This window comes from Bombus vosnesenskii, unplaced genomic scaffold (assembly GCF_011952255.1).
Source record: "Bombus vosnesenskii isolate JDL3184/JDL3185 unplaced genomic scaffold, Bvos_JDL3184-5_v1.1 scf7180000016274, whole genome shotgun sequence".
NCBI classification, from domain to species: domain Eukaryota; kingdom Metazoa; phylum Arthropoda; class Insecta; order Hymenoptera; family Apidae; genus Bombus; species Bombus vosnesenskii.
The window spans coordinates 2676403-2696185 of NW_022884343.1; the positions used below are offsets into that span (position 1 = coordinate 2676403).

Below are 19783 nucleotides of genomic sequence, written 5' to 3' on the forward strand. Positions count from 1 at the left end.
CTGATTTTCGATAATTGGGAAAAGATGCGAGAATTGAGAATTTTATGAAATATAATTATTAAATGAAAAGAACATTAGTATCGAAATTGATAACAAAAATGAGTAGAATTGCATTAATTAAACAAAAATGATTTTAGTATAAAATTTTCAAGAATTAAAATCAATATCCTGTTCGCTATCTTGTATTTTTGTAATTATAATATAATAGTCTTCTAAAATCGAAGATATCTGAATTGACGCACCGTATGCGTCAATAGCAACGAATGTGTTAAGCCCCATTCACGCCTGAAAAAAATAATTTTAACCATAAATCGGTTAAATTATGTTATCCTATCCCAAACGCAACAAAATTCAATCTGACTCACATTCAATAGATATGTCATAACTTCATTTTCAACATTTTACATTTTTCAAGTGTGAAAGGGACTTAAGGCGCTTCTTCGTTGAAAATTCTTGGTTATCGAGGCAGCTGCGCATGAAATCGTCAAAGATCATCGTTATCTAATAATTCATGCTCCGTCGAAACGAATTACAGTGATCTTCAGAGAAACAAACTGATCCGTGAAAAGAAGATTGGAAAAATGGCGGGTGAGATCAGTTTGTCCCTGAGAAATATCTCTAAGAAACATGGCTGCTTGTTCGAACGACCCGCCATTGGAATGTCTCATTTGCAGTGAAACCGAGTCTTAGGATGAATTGTTTCGATCAATTTGGGTTCGATGCACTCACGTTCCGTTTCACTTCAAATGGCTCGCTCTTTCGTTATTGTCCTACTCACGTCGATGAATCGAGCAGAATTTTCTGTCTAATCAAAACAATTTTTGAAACCAAAGGATGTAATATTTCTCCTTTTTCAATTTACGAGTATCAATTTTGTATAAATTTTTCATTCAGCGAATTCGTATTCCAATGAGAAAGATGGAAATGAACAGCGTGACAAGAACGTATCCCCACCTTGAGCCGCTGGGAATGGCGCTAAATTTAAATCTGTTAGGGGTACAAAATCGTAGAGATACGAAATATAAATTTTCTCGTCATATAGGTCAGATAGATATATCGCGGTTCCGCTCTTTGCTCGAGCTTTTGACGATGTCTGACCCTTTCTTACAATTTCCCCGTCGAACCCAAGAAAAATACTGCAACGTCTGCTCGTAATCGGACTCGGATTAGCTCGATGGCACCTCCGCGTAATCAGGCTACAACCATCATACATATTTATATATGTATACAGGGCGAATCGCGTGACTAATTGCTCCTACAGTCGTCGGTGAATCGATCATCAAGCTTCTGATCGAATATCTAAGAAGAAACGAGGGAAAATGTTGGATCTTTTAGTGTAGGAGGTGTGGGGTCTATAATACGTGGAAAGGATAGCAGCGTCTCTTACGGTAAGAAGTGGAACTATCCTTAACACAGTGGGAATCAAATCTTCTTTCTACTTTGTTCTGGGATAAAAAGTTCCATTAAAAGTGATTCGTTACTAATAAACAATTTATGAATCAGAAACGAAACATTAAAATATACAAAATATTGTTGAAACTATTAAATATCATAAAGTTATAATTCTCAAGTAATTAGATTCCCAAATTGAGCTAATGGCAAAAGATAGGTTAGAAACTAAAACATAGATATTGAAATTATTGTGAAGGGCAACTTTGCACGTTGAAAATTTCAAGTTTGGGTGATCCTCAAATATCGAAATTCCCAAATTTGATTAATGACAGAAAGATGAGTGAAGAGCTTAAAAGGAAGGAATTCAAAGTTATTATCCAGTACGATATTCAAAATTAAACAAATCTACGAAAATTAATTTCCAATAGTTTAAATTGTCAAATTGTTGTAATAACAAAGGATAGATTAGAGACAAGACCAAAGCGACTGATCCAAATTATCCCAAAGAACAGTATGCCCAAATCGGTGCAATGATAAAAGATAGGTTAGGTCTCAACGACTCGGCGTTTATCTAATTCTAAATTTGCCAAATTTCTGCTTCGGATTCTCAACGATCGTTTTATCAACACGGGACGCAATCTTCGTCAAATGGAGTAGCACGGTTCGCCCTGTGCATATACATTATTTATGTGCACATATATAAATATATCGATCGAGAAAGGAGGAAAGAAAAAGAGCAGAACGAAGAACGGCCGGAAACATAGGTCAAAGGAACGATGAACAAAGTGAACTAGAGCCAGCGTTTATCACTCGACCTTCCTCCTCCTCTCTTTCTCTCTCTCTCACTTGCTCTTTTCCCGCATAGCTACACACTCGCACGCATAGCTACACACTCGCCATACACACAAGACCACGTGCACAAACGTTCACACATACATATACAGACATACACTCGTTTTTCTTCTAATATTTCTTCATCTTTTCCCTTCTTCATCTTCATCTTCATCTTCATCTTCATCTCCTTCTTCTTGTTTTTCTTCTTACTCGTTCCTATCCTTCTTATTATGCTTGCAAAGCAATTAGATGGGCGTCCATGTTCTTAGCAATTACAATTGTCGTCCGTTGGATTGGTCGGCTGATCGGTGAGTCGTTGACCCTTCGCCTGACCCATTCCACCCGCCAGCAAGGTCGGATCGTTGTCCAAGGACTCGCTCATCTTGTCGCATATTATGTCCACCAGCTGCTCGAATACCGTCTGTAAAATGGAATTTGCTTGGGTTTAATTGCCTTAATATTTGAGGAACATAGGGGGAAAAAGATTCCGGGTAATTGAGCTGCACTAATTGACGTGATCGTGTGATTAATGATCTACTAGCGGAGATTGGTTCACACCCTCTTTTCAAACAAGGACACATTTGTAGATCTAACTTCTCGTAGAGTCACATAGTTAATCTGGATACAGTCTAATTTTACGTCCTAATATCAATTTTCCTTACGTTGTTTCTAAAAGAGCCTAACCTAACCTGATCTAACCTAACCTAATATTGGCTTACTCTGAACCTCACGTACACAGACTTGGCCTGTTCGAATCTCAATTTTGTTTAACACTTGTACCGTCAGTCAGTTGGTCGTCGTCAGGTTTACACGACTTTTCAATGATTCAGTGAAAGTGAATGGTCAGAAGAAGGTTATAATCCCAATTTCTGTAACTCTATGGATGTAACAATCGGCAAGTAAATAAACAAATTCATATAACGCATGGATGTACAAAATAGATTAGGATAACACGATAAAGATTCAATCATGACGATGGATTCGAGGGAATTTTCTCAAGAGGTGAAAAGTAGGTTACAGCAATCAGCGAGTGACAGTAAGATCTACGTCGAAATATGCGGCCATCGAAGTGTTAAGTTACTTCTAAAAAATTTAGTGTAGCCTCTGTGTAGTGTAATGTAGATATTGACTTGATCTAAGTCTAAAATAGATATATAGCTCGTCTTCTTCTACTTTTGCTATAGAAATAATTCGTGGTCAATCGACAATTGAAAACAGCTCAACAATGTCTCTACTCTGTGGCCCTAACTCTTCTCGCAGACTTTACACGTTTATTCAAACAGTAGACATCTGATAAGTTTCATATTTTGGCTCAATCATATTTACAACATAGCATGCGATTCTCTTGATACTTCAATTTGCTCAATATCTATAAACTTTCAAAATCGGTTCCTTCATACGTATTGAATGTTTGACGTTGTTTGATATTGTCTCATGTCGCCTGACATTTTCTAACGTCCTTTTCTCACATTGTTTAATGTTACTCGACCTCGTATAATATCTTTTATCGTTGTTTGACATTGTTTGACGTTGTTTGACGTTGTTTGACGTTGTTTGACGTTGTTTGAACAGCACTTTCAGTAACGAAAACACTAGAAATCATCGTTAATCCTCTACAAATTGCTTGCCTTGCTATCGCTTTATGATACCAAGGTGTTTTCCAATAGAAAAGCTGAAATCTCATGTACGTCACGCGGTCTAAAGGTGGACGCGGATAACCGTGGGCAGAAAAATCGATCGAATGGACGTCGATATGCCAGTGCCAATAGGTTTGACCCGTCGTGTTGGGATGATTAATGGGTGTAGATGAGAGGTAATTGAGGATGCCTGGTCGAAGGTAATGGCACACTGTTTACACACACCATCGCGGATGGAAATAAATGTAGAAACGTGACGCGATAACCTTCTCAACCGCGTGATAGTTATGTATTGGGTAGGATAATGGGCTGGTTAAACAGTCGAGGAAAAATGAAAATTGACGTGGTGTTTAACTATTGGTAGTTATACTTTGTACAACTTCCACGAAGAAAGAATAATAGATCTCTGGAACCAATTTTAAAGAAGCTAATTTTTTGAGCTTAGCCCAAATCCTAATGCAATTTTGGCTTCTATTAAAATTTGGCTTTAGCTCATAAACTAATAAAAAACATTCCTGATTCTTGTGCCTCTAAATGGTAATCAATTTGAAGCCGTGTTCTAATGAAACGAGCAATGGTCATTTTGAATTCTATTAAAATTTTGCTTTAGCTCATAAACGAATAAAAAGCATTCCTGATTCTTGTGTATTCAAGCGATAACGAAGCTAAAGCTGAGTTCTAATGAATCAAGGTTCGCTGAATAAAGAGTCGTCTAAGATTCTGATGTCTCCAAAGGGCAATTAAGCTAAAGCCAAGTTTCATTAGGATAAAAAATTGATCTATTGGAACTTGGCTTTAGTTTGACACTAACCTTACCAGGCCAAATGAACGGTTTCAAAATTTAATTAAAAATCCTACGCTCCTTGTTATTTCATTCGTTCGTCTAACTTTATGTAAATTTGTATATTGACAAAAACTGAGAAATTCGTTAGTCAGACAATGTTTTTTATTAATTTATATGCCAATATGAAATTCTAACTTAGTCTTTCCTAATATTATGATATTATAATCTTAAAAGTATTTTCATCAAAATATTTATCAAAATATGAATTTTTAGAAGAATCCACAATGTGATTATAAATTAATTATAAACAAATGAAGATGGTCCAGATTCTGTACTCACCTTGATGTTGATGTTTTCTTTAGCCGATGTCTCAAAAAATTGGACGCCTAATTGGTCCGCCAATTGCTTGCCCCTTTCAGTAGTTATCACCCTTTCGTCTTCCATGTCGCACTTGTTGCCAACCAGGATAACCTGAGCGTTGTCACACGAATAAGTTTTGATCTGTGTGACCCAGTCCTGCACCGAATTGAACGACTCCTCGTTTGTGATGTCGTACATTAGGATGAAGCCCATCGCGCCTCTGTAGTAGGCCGTCGTTATCGTCCTGTATCTTTCCTGACCCGCGGTATCCTGCAATGAAACAGATCCACGGATTAAAATTAGCCTTTTGTGACTTTCAAGGTTATTAAATAGTAACTAAAAATATGCCGATTGATGGGACTAATAAGTCTTTTTGCGTGAATTAGAAAATCCATTGAAACAAATAAATAAATAAAATCAATTCAATTATAATTAATTAAAATGAATAGTAATATTTTTTAAAGTACAATAATTCTGAATAATAAAATTATGAGAAGCTTTTCTGTGAATTTTAAAATTCAGTGATAATTAATCGACGAGTTTTCTCCGAGCATTTTAATATACAGGGTGGTTGGTAACTGGTGGTACAAGCGGAAAGGGGGTGATTCTACGCGAAAAAAGAAGTCGAAAATATGGAATAAAAATTTAAAAATTTAAAAAAATAACGTCAATCGAGACAACGATCTACAGTGAGATCCGTTATAACGTACCGCACGCGTACCGAGCCAAAATTCAAAGTCGATTTTCTCGAAAACAAAGCCTCGAACGAAAAATTGTTATTCTATATTTTCGATTTATTTTTTCGCGTAGAATCACCCCCTTCCCGCTTGTACCACCAGTTACCAACCACCCTGTATTTAATTTGAGAAATAAATAAAATAAATTCCCTTAATATTCAAGGAAATGAACGGTATTATTCTCCGCGATAATTAACATGGATAATAGAAGCAACAAATTTCCAGAATTTTCAAAAGTTAAAAAACACTTATCAGTGTACTGAAATAATTGGCACACCATTTGTGAAATTGGTAAATTTCTCTCTAAAAGAAAATTAAAAGAAGTTATTAAGAGAACAATAGTAATATCTTGAACCATTATAATAATTGATGAAAAATATTGTTTAAATGATTATTGTTTGAAAACGATGAAATAAATTACGATTACTACGAGTGTCTTGGACAAGCAAGCGATAACGTTCGATTCGGTTGATAAATGAAGCCACGTGCGATACGCTGTGCTTGTGGATGAACGTTACAATTTATTGAGAAAATATTTTCAACGTATTCTTTCTGCTTCTCTTTTTAATTCCTTGTTTTCAATTTATTCCAGTTGTTTTCTTTTTCCTATCTGTCGATCGAATTTACATTTGCCCTTCGGCTTTATTTCACGTGTATAACTGTAAATCGATCTATCGCTCAAAAATATACTTCTTTCTCTACCAGTATTTCTGTCCTTTGAAGCTTTTTAATATTTCAAAACAAATCGAAGAAAGAACATGCCGCCTATAGCTGTTCTCTATTAATTTCTCTTTGTAAATTCGATCGACAGATAGGAAAAAAAAACAACTGGAATAAATTGAAAACAAAGAATTATAAAGAGAAGCAGAAAGAGTACGTTGAAAATATTTTGCAATAAATGAAAAATATGGACAATTAGTTGGGAACACCGAACCAGAGGAAACAGTGAAATATTTGTGTTCCAATAAATTGAAACATATGGAAAAAGCAATATTATACTGAATATTCATATCGTATATTATTTATGTAATCTATTATTATTATTATTATTATTGCGTTATTATTACTTTTGTTCGTATCATTGGTTGGCAACTAAGTGGGTGCGGGTTTTGTCATTAGGTGGTATTGACAAAATCCGCAATCACTTAGTTGCCAACCTAAAAGATGTACGTCATCGGACTGAAACAAAATCCGAGTGAATTTTCAGTTCTTTGATCTCCCACATTTCAGAAACGAATTGTCAGCTTGAAAATTCGTTGCGATTCGTGTCTTGTGATAAGACACGATTCCTGTTATCAGAAAATTCAATTACAAAATCGTGGGACCGGGAATGGCTGGAAGAAGCCGCCATTTTTGTTCACCTGAAATTTGTTTATTGGAAAAAGTACGTCTTCTTGCTGAGAAACTTTCATCTAACTCGTATAAAGTTCTTGCCATTGTGTACTGACCTTTATGAAATATCAGTTATTCTACGATGTACGTGATAATACGTTCAAGTCACGGTCCAACTTTCGGTGCTTTCAGTTTAAGGTTAAGTGTTACTAGGGTTAGGTTGGGGTTAGGTTGTTAGGGTTATCGTCTTAAAGTTTTATGTTTCGCGAGTTTTGACACACACACACACACACACTCAACAGAGGCTTCACACATGTATCGTATCTCCTCGAAGCAATCTAATCCTACGTAATCTGTACCAGGTATCATCTAGCAAACAAATTATGACGAAGTTTGGCATAATTTAATAGATACCGTTTAAATGAATACCCGTGGGTCGTCAGACCAATTCACCTGATGACGTTGAAGATACTACACTTGGAGTCGTGAATGAAAATAAAGAAAAAAAAATAGCAGCTAAAAAATACAAAATGGATAAAATGATATAATTAAGATACATAAATAAATATAACAAGTAGCAATCTTCTCATAGACAGGCAGGTTTCAGGCATTTTACACTTTGTCTAAAATGACATTTTTGCAACATGTTGCTCGTTTAAGTTTAACAAATTTGATGGAAATTTTTGTTCAAAAGTATAACGTTGAATCAAAGTGAACAAAAGAATTATTAAAATATTATTCAGTTTCGTTGATAAGGTTCTTTCTCTTCAAAAAGTATCGACCCTACTCTGTCACCTAATACATTGTCTATGATAAAACTCGTTTCATCTCTTTCCACATTTTTCAATTTTTAAAATATTCTCGCCATAAATTGTAAGAAGAAAGAAATAACATAACAGAGATAGTGGAAAAGCAAGGGGAAAAACGTACGGGGTAATACTGACCCAGATCTGTAGCTTGACCCTTTTGTCGTGTCTGAAGACCGTTTTCACCTTAAAATCGATGCCCACGGTCGATACGAAGGCCGAGGTGAAGGAATCGTCCGCGTAGCGGAACAAAAAGGACGTTTTGCCGACCGACGAGTTGCCGATGATCAGCAACTTGAACATGTAGTCGAAGTTCTGGTCCGCGGCCTCCTTCTGAAACTTTGGATCCTGGCCGGCCATCTAAAAACAGTTCCACATTACGTAAATAATATTTATTTCGCCTCTTTTCGTAGTTACGTCTCGCCTAGTCCACATTAGACACAATCTCGTTCATTTGCTGCAACAACTCGAGGTTCATCGTTCTCGAGTTATTGGCATTTCATTTAATTAACAAGCTATTGGTAGAGAAAACAGTGTTCTGTTAAGTGCGTTGAGCGAAGTTGGGAAATTGGTCGCGCGAGGGCAATAGCGTCGCTGTTGCATCATCACGAAACTGTAAGAACATTTCAACTCGTAACTTTTTTTAGGTTATGTCACTGTTGCAGCAAATGAACGATTCGTAATCTCACGCTGCATAACCACAATCTCATTCAGCCGTAACACAGACTCGTATTGTCACATTTGGTCGATAGGTTTGTGAGTATACAACTAAAATTTACAGACAAATGGAATGCACTTCGAGGCTTAACTCGATGAATTGTTCGTGGTATCATACATTATCGAGCATATGCGATTGTTATCCAACAAGATCTATCGGGTGTCTTTTTTTGAGTCTACATTTGATGTACGTGCAGTAACGTGCACCAATGTGCAGCAGCCTGTTACCGTTTTGCTAATGTGATTGTCCATTCGACTCGTATGTTTTCAGCCACGTTTTTGTACTTCGCTAACGACAGCGTCAATTTATGTTAAATATGACAACGTAATTTACATACGCTCCTTTCGTATCATAATTTTATGTGCAATATTTGCATGTATTACGTCCATATGCAAATTAATATTTCGATAATATCTTGCGATTATTTTTCTCAAACTTCGCTTGACTTTTGGGACACCCTGTATGTTCATTCGTATCGTATAACTTATTACGTCGCTATTTAAAAATTTATTAGAAAAATTGCCTGTGAATATGTTGTATCGTATGTTACGCCAACTATGTTGCAAACAGATCGAAAACAAAATATGACGAAACTTTGTTAGTACACTTAGCGTTATTTATAAACGCGTGGCATATGTTTATTGAGTTTGGAAGAAACTTAACACGCAAATATGCTCAGATACTATATGTATTTTAAAAGTTTATTATTATAACAGGTAATGGTACAATTTGTTGCAATTTCTGCCACTTGTATTATACCTGTGACTACGTTCAAATGTATTTTTGCAACATTTCCAAGCAAACAATTTGTCGCGGAATTCATAAGAAAAAGAAGCATGTATCAAGACACAACCTGACTCTGGTCTTAATAATTTTAATAATTTCCAACAACAAACAGCAAAGGCAACAACTTTTCATCGAGCAATTTTCCAGATAATACCAAATACCAAATAATAGATGCAAAATAACAGATTCTTATTTTAACATTTTTCGATATATTTTGTATAACACGTGGTATACTCAGGAAACAATTTTCTAATAAATTTGCAACATTGTCTCGAAGTTCCTACCCTCCTAAAGGCCCACATTTCTAGAAAAAAACCGACAAGAAGAGGCTAATTCAATTTTCTAGCGTATCTCTGTTAGCATTCTGCGACTCTGTCTAACGCTTTCACCGGCTGTTCACTGTCGATTAAGCCACTATGAATTTTCCACGACGCGTTCGCCACCTTCGATCGAGCAACACTGCAACATAGCAATTAGCGTTATCGCGACGAAACAAACGCATGTCGGTACCGGAAGTTTGCTGTGCGGGGTAATATCGACGATGGACATCAGTCGAGTCATCCTCGTCCTCAGTTCCAACACCGAGTCCTTGACAGGTGGCCTGCTATTTTTCGTCGATTTCTCTGTTTGACTCTTCGACCCTTCGTCTGCCATTTTCCAGCAACCAATTTTTTCAGAATTTAATTTCTCCCGGTAGTACGTTCGATAGCCTGGATCCGATTACTTTGAAATTCCAAAATTATGGAAAACGTGGAAATTTTGTCCAATTTCCCTTGACAGAAAATATACGAACTGCCACTTTTTTCGATAATGTTCGATAATTTTTCTCAGAATAACGAGAAAACACAGGTGCAACTATTTTTCATAATTTTGCCAACCTCTGATTCGAAAATAAATGGCAAATATTCTGTCGGAATTAAAACGAGCCACACAATGGCACCTGGACACAATTTTTTACCAAATCGACAACCCGTGAATATTTTTAAGACGATTCCACTAAACGAAAACTTCCTACGGACTTGGAAGCGTTACACTGTTTTTCGTCATTTTTATTCGACACTTTCTACGACGATCTGGCACAAAGGCACAATAGGCGTGACAAGAGCAACGAGGTTCCAATTAGTTGGGAAATGGCTAACTGATAGACGAATGGCCAACGTGGCTATGTTTGTCGTTTCTTTCGTTTTTGCCCGTTTCTTGTCATTGTTCTTTCCACGATATCGCGGTTTCCTGATACGTGTGAACACGCCCACGCAGGGCTGGAAGAAGAATGTCACACGTGCGGTGCCATTGTCTGCTTCGTCTATTGCGTTTGCCTATCAATTAATGTCAATTGTAAATTATTCTTTGCTCGATGCTATCAACGTTATAACGTCTCTACAATTGCAGAGTACAAATGTCTGATGTACAGGATGATTTACAAAATTGCATCGGCCTAGCATCGTTTGACGCAGGCATCTCCACTTCGATCTACGTCCAACGCGTTCACATTCTAATCTACCTAGTTTTTGCTATATCGTTATTTATCGTCGTTATCTTGTCACTTGCGAGTTATTTTTCCAAACGTTGTTTCGCAATCTTATTGACGCGATTGAAAGACAGCGAAGGGTACAACACGTTTGAATCATCCTGTAGACGTTAGAAATCATCCTGCTGGCGTGAAACATAGCAAAAATTTGTTCTTACGCTTGGAAACAGTTCTTTCTGATTCTATGTGCGATTACGTGTTGCACGTGTAAAAAAGAATACAAATATCGTTTAATTACTGAAATAGTTTCAATTGTGAATTATTATTAATAATATGGAACATAGATTTGTCAATATGTTCGTATGAAATATGTTCCAATTTGTTCGCAAGCAGTGGAGGTCGGTTCTTTTTATACACCGTGTACATTACTGAATGCAATTGGCGGCACATCTGTAGCCATGACCGACCACATGATCGATAATCCCACAATGGGGACAGTCAAAACCGATAACCTCCAACTACAGGTCCGTACAAAAAGCACGTGGGCTCGGCCGAGCCGTCACTCATCGATCACCAAATATTTCAATTATTCGAAGCAGTAAGGGCGACCTAATACGATAGGTCGAAGAAGGAGCTCCATTGTAATTTTAGTCGTACGATTTTCTTGCATCAGTTAACTAACAATAATGTAGGCTTATAATTTATATATAATCATATTATATTGATATTAGTATTAGTTATATACATATTTTTTAATACTAAAAACATATATTATTTTTAATAAATTTATAATATAGTAATATATCATGTTCAATAACATATATTTTAATATGTTAACATATATTTAATATTAAAAAATGTATATATTTTATAATACATAATAGTATTATATTGTGTTTTATATATATATATTTAATATTAAAAAATATATGCATATCATAATATATAACTTTTATTATAATACATTACATTATGACACATATATGTATGTGTGTATATATTTAATATTATATTTGCATGCGTATGTATATTTAATATATTTAATATTAAATATATATATACGTATAACTAATACTCGTATAACTATGATTATATTTATATTATTACATTGAATATAACTAATACTCATATAATTGTGAAATATATATATATATATTATAATATATAATGGTATTATATAATGTAATGTATTACAATCAGGTTTATAATAGTAGTTAGCTATTAACAGCTAAACAATATATATTTAAAAAATAATATATTCTTTTAATATTAAAAAAGAACATATATATTTTACGATATATAATAGTATTATATTGTGTTTCATATATGTATATTTAATATTAGATATATTATTATCAAATATTATATTATTTAATATTATTATATTAAATATATATATATGCATATAACTAATACTCATATAACTATAATTATAGTAATAATATATTCATTGAATATATTATTAAATTATTATTCAATTATTTCATTGAATATAAGTAACACTCACATAATTGCAAAATATATAACGATATTATATTATGTATAATAGTATAACAATCAGATTTATAATAACAGTTAGCCAACTCCTTAAGAATTTATTAGCAACATCAGTAAATTAACAATAACGATAACTTCTCCTAAAAATCAAATGCCAAATACGAATATTCCTCGACCGTGAATTGGATCGAGTTGTTCCGTAGAAGTGGCAGCGAATCGGTGGTTGGCAATCGTCAGTTGCTTCCTAAGTCGATAGGAAGACAACGAGTTCCGCGTCCGTGACTTTTTCCGGGTGCCAGGTGCGGCTATACATATCGTCGACCCACGTGCATTGCATCCAGCAAATGTATCCAAACAAAAGCCCTTAAATATCTGTTTCTACAAGTTCGTGATCCGACTTAATGCTTCCTAGACAGACATTGGCTCTTACTGTGCTGCATATATAATAGGAATGACACGTACCATTCCATAATTGCAAATGGTGTCATTGCTATTCGTATGGAATTTCCAGTTCTACGATATGAACTACAAATACCACATAAATCGAGCCTTCCAACTGCCCTGACTCTGCTACAGCAACATCGATAACGTAAAAACTGTCATTTGCTTCCATTGTTACCAACAATGAAGAGAAAGAAAGATCTGCCAACGTTTACGATTCTCTTCTTCCGCAGGAAGAAATCTGCCATTTTAAAAAACAAAAGACCACGTAACCTCCTACGATTCGATCAAAAATTGATCTACCAAAACGATTTGCAAACGCTTATGATCCTGTTCGTCGCCGAAAAGAGACCTTCGGTTTAAAAAAAAAAAAACGAAAAATATTTTGGAGTTGTTGGTTGACCAACTTGATCAAATGAATCGATCAAAAAAAAAAAAAAAGGAAGAAGAAAAAAGAAAAGAACGTAGAGTGATCCAGTTTTGAAAATGCAAGGGACGAACGTCGCAACGAGAAAAGGCGAATTCTTCTGAAAAAGAAAAAGTTCGACCTTCGATCGAGTCAGCGATTACAAGGTCTGAGAGCGAAATGTAGCGCTGAACGAAGGATCAGCTGCGATTTCGTGTGCAGTTATTCCGTAAAATAAATTTAAAAAGAGGAGAGTCTATAAATAAACTGGACGCGGAGGCAGAGAGACAGAGAGACAGACAGAGAGAGAGAGAGAGAGATTTTTACTTCGGGGTGGGAGGCTCTTATCGATTTTCTTGGCCGAGCCACACAGCCATAGCTACCAGATTTCCCTCGGATTTCAAGTCCTATCGTTTCCGCCTCGCTTCATTCTACGATGCTCGTCCAACTAAAAACTACTACCATCCCTTCGATAAAAGAGCATGCAGACGCTCGCCAGACTTCTAGCAAATAACCCAAGAAGAATTGCTCGATAACCAACCTCTTATCTTCCCCTCTAACCATATCGCACTGACGATGAAACTCGAAGAAATCTACTAACGTCATAGTGGAAGCTAGCTATGGATGTGGCACCACTCGAAATCGTCTTTTGTATTTTTTAAATAAATTACAAAAATTAATCAATTGAAAGAATAAAGAAAATAACGGAAGTAAGTTAAAAAATTAATATACTGAAAGAACAAATAAAATAAAAAAAGCAAATTAAGCGAAGCAAAAGTTAAGTGAAATGAAGAAACGTGATCTCTTCAATCTATTTCGATCTACTGAAACATTTATTCACAGCTACGTGATCTCTTCAATTTCCCCATTTTTGTAAATGGGATATTATGTGCGTCATAAACGCGCGCGATGACAATCATAAATCAAAGAAAAAAGTAAAATAATTTCTCACGAAAGACCCATTTCTTCGCATCTCTTCGGACCACCGTTAAGCGTCAAACTGAAGAGTCAAAGTTCATGCGCTTGGAGGATTGAAACAAGCGACCCGGGACAGTTTTCAAGGCGTAGGAAATCACGAACATCCGACAACTTTCATAAGATTAACGATACAGACTCGAATATCTTCGTAAGGTCAATTATGACCCATTGATTTTGGGTCTATCTCGTCACACGACTCAGGACCCTCTCGAGATTCTCGCGCGAGGCTACCTCGGACGTCACGTTCTCTGTTCGCATTCCGCAGTCAATCGCTTCCACAGATTGCACAATTCTGGAATAGCGAAACGATATCGCAATATCTTTTCACGTGCGAAGGACATTGCAATTGGTGTAACAGTTGCAACTCTGTGCATTTAAGAGCCAAGGAAGATTGTTGTTAACGAAATATGGTCAGCTAGTCTGTACAGGATTTTCTTCCCTTTCTTCGTCCCTCAGGTGGACGAAAGACCGACGTGTACCTGGTGTTCTTCTTCTACTTGATCAACCGTTTGAGTCCCAAGGGTGTTTGAAAGAACAGGGTCGAAAAATCTCAAACAACGTGGCAACGCTTGTCTTCGTCGATTGCGAAGAGAACTAAGATAGCACTCGTCATATTTGTAATTTGTACGAAGTACGTCGATCTTATTATACAGGGTGGTTGGTAATTGGTGGTGCAAGCGGAAAGGGGGTGATTCTACGCGAAAAAATAAGTCGAAAATATAGAATAAACATTTCTTTTTACATTTTTCCATCGAGACAACGATCTACAGCGAGATCCGTTATAACGTACCGCACGAGTACCGACCCAAAGTTCAAAGTCGATTTTCTCGAAAACCAAGCCTCGGACGAAAAATTGTTATTCTATATTTTCGACTTCTTTTTTCGCGTAGAATCACCCCCTTTCCGCTTGTACCACCAGTTACCAACCACCCTGTATATGCGCACTATTAGTTTACAAATATTCCAAGTTTTCTTCAATAAAAATTATTGAGAAGATAGGAATGAAATATTGGGTTACCATTACCATCTAATGACAAAATCCGCAATCACTTAGTTGCCAACCCAATGCAAAATACCGCGAGTCGTCCGTAGCGTTCAAATGTAGTGGCACTTTTCCACGCCGAATCTGAACAGCGCGATCGCGCTGCTTGCCACTCAAACAACTAAACACTGACACGAGGAACTTACAATTCCTGGCCATTCGTGACAAGGCGAGTCCCGTCATAGGTGGAATATCACAAAATGCTGAAGATTCAACGAAGAAGACGCAACGTTAGAAACGAACAGCGAGCGTCTTCGGGGACCAAAATGAGAAGATTCCGATCGAAGGTGATAGCGAATGCCGCGAGTCTACACGCGAAAATGTCGCTTACTTTATGGTAAGAAGAAATAAGCTCGAGGATGGACGCGAAGAAGATTGGAGGAGCAAAGTGGCAAGCTTTCGACGCAAGATGATAATGCAGCAAGTTCGACAGACTATTCAGCAATATGGAAACTCTGGAGAAAAATTTCAGCCACCTACGCGTGTTGCTCCAAGCGGGTGACGAAGAAAGTAGGACAAGGTTCGCGATAATCGTATCGCGACATGTTAACACCGAGGTAGTGCGCACGAATGCATGCAGAGCGACGCGATAACGCGTTGCACGAGCTTTGCTAACGTAATATCGCGAGGAAGAGAAACGAGCGTCGCGTGAATCTGTGAAACTAGCTTTCTTCGGCGGCACGATACAGTTTTAACTTGATAGAATCGTGTATAGTTAACGTCAGGTTGAGTTCGGTGACCTGCTGTACCATGACCTTGAAATCTTGCGCAATTCCTGGGCATAAGTAACGCGGAAAAATAATCTACCGATTGAAATTTCTACAAAATAAAATTCGTCTTTTCGTACGCGATCTATTTGCCGAACGATTTCGACGACGCGAAAATTCGTCGTCCGATCGATAAGCCAGTGCGTGCCGATCTAAATAGAAAAATAACGAAAAAATAAGTCGAAAATATAGAATGAAGTTTGTTCGCAAGACGCACCATTTTCGATTAAATCGCATTTGAAAATATGTCGGCTATGTGCCAATTTGCATTTTTAGGTTAGGGATATTTTAAGGTTAGGGAAGATATTCTGCGATCGGTTGACGGATACGAAGTAAGATGGGAGAAATTATTCGCGATCTATCGTTAAACAGACCTGAAAGAGGGCGGAAGAGATTGTTCGTGAAGGAACCGATGAATAAAAAATTCATTGGGAAGTTGAAGTACCAAGAAATCAGTTCACAGTATCGATGAATCGGTGAAGCGAGTTTCAATGGTGAAATCTTTCAAGCACTCGGCCCCTTTCCACAGTTAATGCTCTTCAGCGACTGACACACGGGTCTTTGTGCTCCAAGAGCCTCTCAACCCTTGACTAGATTCAATTCCTCCGACTGAAGACACTAAAACATTCAAATGCAACGACTTGTGTACTATTTTGTTAGCCTCTTTCCTGTGCGAAAAATCTCCTAACGTTTCTTTATCGGTTGAGCAGATCGTCCAGTGGTTTCGTCGAAAAATAGTTTATTCAAAGAATCGGAGATCCGAGAAGATGATGGGCGGAGCTTGGAAGAATCTTCTGCCTCTTGGGAAATATTTCGCGATAAAAATTAGGCTAGGCAGAAGAGTTGCTTCGAACTTAGTTTACAGATGAAACTGTGCTCAAAGAGTTTGCAACCAGTGGAATAAATTTGAGAAGCTAAGATGGAAGATTCCTGGAACGAAATTTGAAAATACAGTAGTCGCGAAGGCAACGAAATTTTGTAAATAAACGATGTTGAAACAGCGACAAATGAACTTAATTTACAGATTTTCCATGCAATTTTTTTTAAATAGCAACGAAAAATTAGAAGCTCGAGCTTTCGACTAACTAAATTCTGAGGTCTGAAAAATCGGATCGATTAAACTCGCCTCAAATCTAACCAAAGACACAGACCATCCAAGAAAAGAAATCAATTACAAACACGATATCCATACAGTTTCAAACAGACGGAATATGCCTTTGAATTTTTCCAATTTCCTAACCCTGTCCCTCTACGGATCACAATCAGAGTTCTGCATTTAATCGTAAGAGATTCAACCGGCGAGTCAGGTTATGAAATATGTCTTAAAATGGCGGAAATATTAGGAGAACGAATAGATCGAGCACTATTACATAGCGCCGTGGAATGATGGCAACGGTGGTGGCGAGTGGCTAGCAACAGAGCAAATATTTTTGGAAGATCGATTCCCAACCCCTGGCCACCCACGCCGCCCGTTACACAGTTTCGATTTCAGCGGCTGGCAGAATGAACGTAGTCGGAAGATGGAGCCTCCGTATACGTACTCGTGACGCTCGAATCTGGATCCCGAAAACGCGTGCGGATCGATACGTTGGATTCCTCGATATCGGCGATGCCCGGCCGATAACGTTGCCAACTCGGTCGCCTGTCCACCCCTGATCGTTAATAATTCCTGGTTATGTTGCATGCGATGGCATGGCATAGCTGCTTTTTAATGTCGACGTGATCACACAGCTGACATGTCTGTCGTCCCTTTGAAGGCTAAAGAGAGGGAGGTAACAGGAGAGCAAGAGAGAGGGAAGAAGGTCACACAGATTGGATCGTCACTGATGATTAGTGGAACTTGCCATAGAACCAACCATCGTATTTAGCAACCTTCCAACTAGGTCCATAATCTCAACATCGCAGGAGCAACGGATAGCTCCTGAGACGAGTCTCAGACCAGGGCCAGCAAAATTTGAGGAATTTCTGGACTTAACAATTTATGTTAACCGAGAAAAGAAGCGAGGCAGGGACGACGAGAAAGCAGGAATAGGCTGTCAGCGAGGATCATGCAAGCGCAGAGCGCGTGAAAAGTCGACTCGACGACCACAGTTTCTAGCGTGAGAGAGGAAACCGCGAGAGTGGGAGAGAGACAGAGGGAGACAGAGAGAAATCAATAAACGGTCTATCGACGAACTGTGGCTGGTCGGGTAGAAATGTATCGAGCTTAAAGTCTAGTTAGCGAGATTCTTCTCGAGGACATGGACACTGACGATTCTCTGTCGTTTCCCGTCCAACGAGTCGTTTCTCCGATCATGTACCTCCTGAAAATGTTGATCCTCTCACTGTTGATCGCTGAATGGTAGGGTTGCACGCCACGCGTTCCACTCGAATCCTGCACCTCGCTTCGATGATGAAATGACTCCGAAACGCGAGTCCGGAGGTTCCCGACACACGACTTAACACACGGTAGCACAACGGGGGGTTGTTTCGCGACGATTTTAAAGAGACTGGACTGGCCTCGGTAAAGCCTCGCGCCACTGTAGCCCGCTATAGTTAAAATATCGACCATTTCGTGGACCCCCGCCCGTCCTCGGACCAATCCCGAGAAAGGCCGCGCCTGCGCCACAGGCAACCCGACTGACATCTCGAAACCGGAGATAGAACCCCGTTTCACGGGGGAGGGACACTTGTTGATTTCCTGGTTCGTCGGCGCTTACGACAATGCGCATGAATCTCACTAATTCTTTTGTAGATGTTTCCTTTATCGATCGTAAGTAACTTACCTACTGTAACTTGCCTATTCCATTTCTGCGAACTCTTTCTATCGGTTCCTGTAATACGGACAACGAATTGCTCGTCGACAGGCGCTGTGAGATAATTTCAGAAATTTGCAAGAGTGTGCCAGTATTATTGCAGAGAAATTAGCAACATAGCAACCACGATTGTTTGGTTGATAGAAATTTGACTTACTTCTCTCGTTGATTATTCGTGTAAATTCTGATGAATGTTATTTTCTTCGTTATTTGCAAAATCGTTTTGAACATGTCTCACAAATCCTGGAACTCGGGTAGCAGTCAGGCGAAAGAGAAAATCGTGTTGGAGCCGGAAGTAAGCTGCGAAGATCAAGTAGTGAAACGATCACATTCCGGACGTGAGCTGGACGAAGCGAAGCTCAGGCAAATCTCAACGTAAAATTCATTTGTGTTGTTCGACGAAAACATAAAAAAAAAAAATGGAAAATGTTTGAAAAATTTTTATTCGTAGCTTGAGGAAATGCCGAAGCGTGGATGGGACTTCGAAAAGACCAAAAATTAGCCACGTTCGCAGACTAAAGACTCAGAATTTAAAAGTCCCACAGATCTCCGAGAAAATTGTTAATATCGTCAACATTCTGCAACACGAAAATTTTCTGGATGTGGTCGATCGGTTCTTCAAACCGAAATCCAACAAACAACCACGTACCAAAAAGCCACAATCCAAAAAATCCAATGTGAGCAAGAATCTTGATTGCAAAACTAAAGTGCTCGTGTCCACTAATAATAACACTGTGTAATTTGTCAAAAATAAATAATTTTAACCTGCGAACTGGGTCGTCTCTTAATTAAGGTCTTAATGACTAAACTCGTAATGACAATTTTGCAAATAACATTTCTTTTCAACAAATAAAATAAAATGAACTTTCACTTCTCCGATTAATAGATCAATAGATTAAAATTGTGATTTAAAGTGAAAATATTTTTGCAATACGTGCCATTTTATTGCACATCTAGCTTGAAATTAGGCATGAACACAATCTTGTGAAACACATACATCACG

At 37.7% G+C, this 19783-nt stretch overlaps 2 protein-coding genes across 4 annotated transcripts; one reads left to right on the forward strand and one right to left on the reverse strand.

The window, feature by feature from the left end:
• Positions 1 to 443: 443 nt before the first annotated feature.
• LOC117242332 (ras-related protein Rab-3) lies at positions 444 to 18515 on the reverse strand. 3 transcript variants are annotated; one of them, XM_033508895.1, is made up of 4 exons: positions 18286 to 18515; positions 8021 to 8242; positions 4987 to 5277; positions 444 to 2647 (listed from the first exon to the last, which is right to left on the reverse strand). In XM_033508895.1, the coding sequence occupies exons 2-4, from the start codon at positions 8240 to 8242 to the stop codon at positions 2492 to 2494; spliced, it is 669 nt and encodes a 222-aa protein (XP_033364786.1). In that variant the 5' UTR covers positions 18286 to 18515; the 3' UTR covers positions 444 to 2491. The 3 variants fall into 3 exon arrangements, with proteins under 3 accessions (XP_033364786.1, XP_033364784.1, XP_033364785.1); XM_033508893.1 differs by lacking the exon at positions 18286 to 18515 and adding an exon at positions 9897 to 10097; XM_033508894.1 differs by lacking the exon at positions 18286 to 18515 and adding an exon at positions 9671 to 9853.
• Positions 18516 to 18967: 452 nt separating this feature from the next.
• On the forward strand, positions 18968 to 19692 carry LOC117242567. The gene is made up of 2 exons (XM_033509361.1): positions 18968 to 19155; positions 19232 to 19692. The coding sequence occupies exons 1-2, from the start codon at positions 18968 to 18970 to the stop codon at positions 19518 to 19520; spliced, it is 477 nt and encodes a 158-aa protein (XP_033365252.1). The 3' UTR covers positions 19521 to 19692.
• The last annotated feature ends 91 nt before the right edge of the window (positions 19693 to 19783 follow it).